This window comes from Pyrus communis, chromosome 10 (genome assembly GCF_041283825.1).
Source record: "Pyrus communis isolate YQ-2024b chromosome 10, ASM4128382v1, whole genome shotgun sequence".
In the NCBI taxonomy this organism is placed as follows: domain Eukaryota; kingdom Viridiplantae; phylum Streptophyta; class Magnoliopsida; order Rosales; family Rosaceae; genus Pyrus; species Pyrus communis.
The window spans coordinates 16,338,900-16,345,574 of NC_142574.1; the positions used below are offsets into that span (position 1 = coordinate 16,338,900).

The window sequence follows — 6,675 nt, forward strand, 5'->3', positions numbered from 1 at the left end:
ACTTAATTAATCCAATTAATTAATTCCATCATCCTGTAGTTGTCTCACCACAAGAGTGTATCGGTGTAGAATCGTTTAGTTTCTAATTAGCGAGGCAGTGAGGTGATTGGTAGCAATCCAATTGATTAGTCTTTATCTAATTACTCAATACTCATAATCACATTACTAGGGTATGGATACTGAATGACAAACCCCTAACGTGATTATACTTAGTTATATGATTCAATTGAGCTGTATAGGAATGTCTTCCATCATTACGCTCGATACTTCATCTGAAGATTCTCGAATCATATCTTAGAGTATTCTTCCTCTCGTAACAAGGATTAGAGATCCCTTGTTGATCATTCACATGCCTATGAGAATAAATCATTGACCCCAACAATGCATAAAACACATCCAAGATGAGATGTGGTTGCGTCTCATTATCAAATGATCAGCAACGTATCCCCAAGACAACTATGATGTCTCAGGTCAAAGGATTACTTACATTATTCCAACCAGTAGAGTTACTTGCTTGACATGTGAGTAGACCTCTATGCAAGTACTATCGTTTGATTATGTTCAGTGAACTCATTCCCTTAATGAGCACCTACATACTTGTCTTAGTGTCACTACACGAATGGCATGAGACTTTCCATCCTTCCCATTTGAAGGGGACATAATATGTATTGATCTATGTTTTCAATGTCCTTCTAACAATCCTATGACCAAGAACCTTTTGGACATATGGTTATGTGAATAAGGTCTCTACAGTCTAACGTCATTAGATTACTTCTTGCATTGATCCATTATCCATGGATTCACTATTTTGGACATATATCGTTTATCGAGATAGTCCTAATGAGTGACTTTGCCTTTTGTTGTATTAAAGTTATCTATACATACAAACATTGTGCTGAAAGGTTTCTTCCAAAGATTGACCTTCAGGGCACATCTCCAACAATCTCCCACTTGCACTAAAGTCAATCACTAGTGCATCTTATAGATGCTAGTCGAGTGAACTTGAGCTCATAGGTTAACTAGGTTATGTATTAATCCTTGTAACTTAAAAGGGCTTTACTTATTAAATGTTTTCAAAACATTTAACGTTGTCTCTTTCTTGCGTTCAAATACTTTGATGAAAGTATCCTACTAACGACCTTATGGTTTGGATTCAATCATTGGTTCAAAATGAACCCCATCTATTCGAAACACCTTTTGAAGTAGTTTCTAAAACTTTATAATATACCGATATATATTTCGTTTGTATACTTTATACAAACTTTGCTCCAACCTTGAGACCATTGTAGTACCATACTAACAATACATTCATATGATTAGTACTTCATCCACCATGAAATTCCATTTGTTAAAATGGGTTATTGTCACTTTGGTTTATAACCTAAGTGAATGCACGCTTACAGAGTCTCACTCTGATATTCCTTTCTCAAAGGTAATAATACTCTATTAGTAGCTATGGTTCTGATCTTGGGCTATCGCAATATCTTAAAGTGACAACCCAGATGGTTATTCACCTTTGGATATCATCTCACAAGTCCATACATGTGTCCCTTTTGTGATTTTGTGACATATTCTTTATAAGGGTCATGAAAGTAGTTTTTCTATCATATGTAGAAATACTTTCTCAAATCTTCAACATTTGAGATTCAATTTCCCTATATAACATTCTTGAGATAGCCTTGTTGTATCCTTAAGTCCATTTTTAAGTTTGTACTTCAAAATTGACCGTGTCACAATTTGTCATTTTGAGTAACATTTGTTTTTATTAAGTCTATCAAATAGACTTCATTCATAACTTGTTGCTTAAAAGTATGACATCACTCCCACTGACCTTGTTGTAACTAAGCATTCATTCGAAACTTTAAGAAAAACTTAACATTTATATTTTATTGATTCGAATGCATAAAGCTCCCACTAACTTATCTTGGATCTATTGCCAATCTTTCAGATCCATTGGCTTATTGTTGATGACTCAATTGATTTGAGGCAGTCAACAATTCTAGCTAATATAAGTTGTTTAAATGAACATGCACAAAGAATTCCTTCTTAAGTAATCCATCAATATTGGATTAAAACTAGATTTAGATCCAATACCAAATGTGTGACTTGTTTTGTCAAGTCCTTTCATTTAAAACATATGGTGTCAAACACCATACTTCAAGTTGTAGTCATACTAAGACTTTTAAAGTTGTCATATAAGAATTATCCAAATCTTTAGTGGAAGCATAGATCCAACTAAGGATATAGAAATTCAACCATACCTCATAGGTGGTTGATTTAATTCTTTTTCAAAACTACATAAAGCATTATAGTTACATGAGGTGTTGAAATCGGATTGTCTTGTAGTTAAACAATATGTTGTGACTCATTTTGAAACTATTCCCTTTTGTTTCATCAATTTGTCCATTTGCTTTGTTCTTAGCTTGTTCTCATAAAAGAGAATGATGGACAACTCCCAACTATAACCATTTTATGCTAGGTTGGTGAAACCAACGTTCATAGGTTATTCTTAGAATGTTACACAACATAGAATTTTAATGCTTTGAAGAGCTTGAGACCTTTAACAATTAAAATTACAAGCTCAATAAGAATAGTATTGTACTATTAATTTTAGACAACTATATCATATTCAAGTTTATATCCTTTTTCTCACCTCCCACTGTTTCTCATGACTTTAATGAGAAATCGCATTATACATTCAAAATGTATAATTCTGAAGTATACGGGTAGAGGATATTGTGAAGTCTTCAAACCTTTTAAGCTTATTGTTCCAACTCCACTAAGTTGTTGTCTTGTTTTTAAGTGACTAAGGTCTTTAAACCTTTTATAGTTTTAGACACTTCATTCTTGGTTTGATTACTAACACATTTGACATTTCTTAAAACAATTTAAGAATGTCCAATTAGTTGTTCAAAACTACTAGTTGAACCAAGAGTGATCTTGGTTATTATGGTTAAGTAAGTGATAACCATATATAAGAAACGTTTTTCTTATATATTATTCACTTCATTATAATGTGATCTTCCTTTTTTTCTTCAAGAAAGGAACCTCTAGACTTTCTCAATTCATATAGAACTCATATGTAGGCAATTGGAACCAAATCTAAAGATTCATTGTATCCATCTGTGGCCAACATGTGAGATCTATCCTTAATTGATGGATCCAAAGTTTGGATATCACATTATATATAAGTGATACATTTCTTGTATCTCAACTAGAATACAACAAGACAATATTCAATTCATAACACTACTTTGAGGAACAAATATAGTAGAAGGCATTCATCACATTACATTGATATGATAAGTTCAACATTCATAATGTTTAATACAAAAGAATTAGCTCTTATATTCGAGACTAATTATATACCTTCATATAGGCACCAAAAGTTGGTCTTCCATTATATGAAGCCACATAATAAGTTCTTAGCAAAAATAAGAAAGTTTAAAGACTGTCTTTAAGTGCCTCACAAACTTCCCAAGTAGTTAGCAAAAAATTATGGGCCAAACTCTTCACTTCATCCTTTCTTTGCTCATCCATCTTCTACTTAGCTCCTTCACCTACATACAATTGCATAAGTGATTAGCATTTTATATCAAATATAAAGATTAGGAGATCTAACAATTAGAATTGAAGATAAGAAAAAAAACCATACCTTGTGGCTTGTCCTTCAGAGATGTAAGGTATAACCTGCAATTCTTCTTCCAATGCATGTCTTTTGCACAATGGTGGCAGGTCTCCTTGGGCTCCTTTTCCTTCTTCTTTTTCACTCCTCCTTGGGCCTTAGGAGTGGATGACTTTTTCTCATTTCCTTTGCCTTTGCCTTTCGGCTTAACCTTGGAAGAAGACGGCTTGTTGTAGGCTACTGCTGAAGTCCCCACAACGTTCTCTTTCTTCATAGTCTTCTCAGGGGTTATTAACATGTTTAGTAACTCAGAGAGAGTGTTATCCATCTTGCTCATGTTGTAATTCATGACGAACTACGAGAACGACTCAGAAAGAGAAGCCAAGATGAAGTCCTGGGCCAATTCCCCATCAAGTGGAGTACCTAGGTTCTCCAATTGTTCAATGAGTCTAATCATCTTCAGTATATATTGATGCACTGGGGCTCCCTTGACCATTTTGGTTTTCACAAGTTCACTGACAGTGCTGAAGTGACGGTTGCGCATCCATTCACCATATAACTCCGTAAAATGGAGTATGATGGAGGATGCACTATCCATACCCTTGTGCTGTCTCTGCAGCACCTCATTCATGGAAGCCAACAGGTAGCACTTGGCTTGTGTATCATCTTCAACGTGCTTGTCGTACTTAGCACGCTTATCCTCGGTGGCCTCAAGGGCAAAAGGTATGTAAGGTAGAGCCTTATCTAGTACGTAAATAATTTTCTCTAAGGTTAGGAGAATCTTTACATTACGGTACCATGATGGGAAATTGTGCCCCTTAAGGCAATGCTTGTCAAGTATCTTTGATAGTGTGCTTCCAACCATATCTAAATACATGACAATAAAATAAATTAGTTTGATTGTTGATTAAGTCAAATGATTCAGGTCTTCAAACCGAATGACATCACCCACTATTTTTGGCAAATCTCATATCCTTCAAGATGGAATCAGGGAGATTTCAAAGAAAGCTCCTAGCGGGTTGTGGGAGGCTCACTATTACCAAGCCCACCTCATAATGATATGATGTGGGCTAGCAAAAACAATAATGAGAGGGTAGGGTTACCCATTCACAACAACCTCTAGTGATTATCCATCTAGTTGGCCTCTAGAGAACAATGCCTCACAATGATACGATGTTGGCACCATTTCTCTTAGTTAAGATTGAACCACCATGCCAGTTCAAATAGGGGTCCAAGTATGACCTCGCAATGATATGATGTTGGCCATACTCGTTGCCTACCTTCACCAAATCAAATGTTGAAATAGACTCTTCTTGAGTATAAGCATGTACTTTGAACTCACCCATGATAGGGTGAAGGTGGTGTATGAGTCATAAACAATTGGAGCCTACCATGGTGGAAGGCCGTGAAGAAGTGTTCAAAAGCACCTCTCCACTTTCAACCTAATATTGGATGTTGGTTGAGGGATTTTAAGGTCTCATCATTTTAGTTATTTAATCATATTATAATAAATTGTGTCCTATTACAACTACTAGTCCAAAGTAAATGAAATTAGTAGCATATGATATCTCCACTGTTCGTTCTCACAAAACAAATCAATATCAAAACAATTTTCAAAATATTGGAGATATATATTACTACTAATTTTGTTCATTTTAGTTTAGTAGCGTATGATACTCCCACTATTTGTTTTGAGAAGAAAAAAATCAATATCAAAACCGAATTTTTCAAATATGGGAAGTAACTACTACTACCAAGGTTTTTGCATTCCTTTGATTTGGGACTTTATAGTTGTCTTAGGCTCTTTGGATGACTATGGACTTATTAGGTGGATTCAACAACAAGCCAACATTGTTGAATAAGATCTAGGGAAGGTTGTATCGTTTTAATTACGCGCTTTCAATCCAATAAAAACATCTTTCATTGAGCCATTAGAAACAAATGACAATCATTCATTGCTAATTAGGGCGTTGGACCCAACACATCTCTTCTCATGAAAACCCTTTTATTATGTCTCCTTACTAATAGTTAAAGAAACTCTAGTCTATTACTAGAGGGAATCAACTAATTGAAAGAGATAAAGAAGTAATAAGAGCTACAAACCGATTTGTACAAATTCCTACAAATTACATATACTAAGTAAGAGACAAAGATTAACTTGTAACGTGTTGTGGTCCAATTGAATTGATAATTAAAACACATTCCCAAGGTTCAAACAATTTGAATTTAGTGGCCTTTCTCATAGCTCAATTATCGTTTAATGCACAAGTCCATAGTCAACCATTTTTCTAACTACTTAATCGCATTAAATAATTTAATTGGAATGCAACACAATCAATTGGATTTAGTACATATGGGCATAATTGTATGATGAGTTTAAACTACAAACAAAATTAAAATCAAAATATTTTGTCCTCTAGAGAGATGGGGCCAAAATGCAAATATAGAAAGTTAGAGGTCAAACCGCAAATACTAGAAAGTATAATCAACTTTTTAAAATTGCAAAAGAGCCCATAAAGGACTCATCATTAGAGTAGGCCGGTTATGGTGATGGGGAGAGGGAGAAGGTTAAACTTTTCCTTAATTTCAAAATAAAGTAAGAGCCCATACTTTTCCTTTTCACCTTTTGTACTTGTTGACTTTAAATGTATGGTTAGGGTATGGCCTCCTAGTCTTGTCTAGGATGGAGTAATTCTAGGGAAAGCTCTTGATAGAAAGTTTAATACCCAAATTCAAAATCAAAGTAAGAACACAAGAACATAGATATGAACACCAAGAACAAAACCATGAAAACAATTTCAAGATTTGCACTTTCTTGGTGGTTTTTTCAAACCAAAAACAAAACTGACAACACCTTGGCTTTCTAGCTTAAAAGTGTGTGTGTGTGTGTGTGTGTGTGTGTGACTCAAAATAAAACACAAACACAAGCCAAAAAATCTCCCCAAAACCATGCCTTCCCTTATGGAAGAAAAGACCCCAAATTTTGTTCAAAAACTCACTCTTCATTCTTGTATCCAAAACTCTTGAAACACATTTTTCAACACTTGAAA

General features: G+C 34.6%; 1 protein-coding gene across 1 annotated transcript; it reads right to left on the minus strand.

Annotated features, from left to right (window-relative positions):
• Positions 1–3,980: 3,980 nt before the first annotated feature.
• On the minus strand, positions 3,981–4,490 carry LOC148693599 (uncharacterized). The gene has a single exon (XM_088678064.1). The coding sequence runs from the start codon at positions 4,488–4,490 to the stop codon at positions 3,981–3,983; it is 510 nt and encodes a 169-aa protein (XP_088534190.1).
• Positions 4,491–6,675: the final 2,185 nt, after the last annotated feature.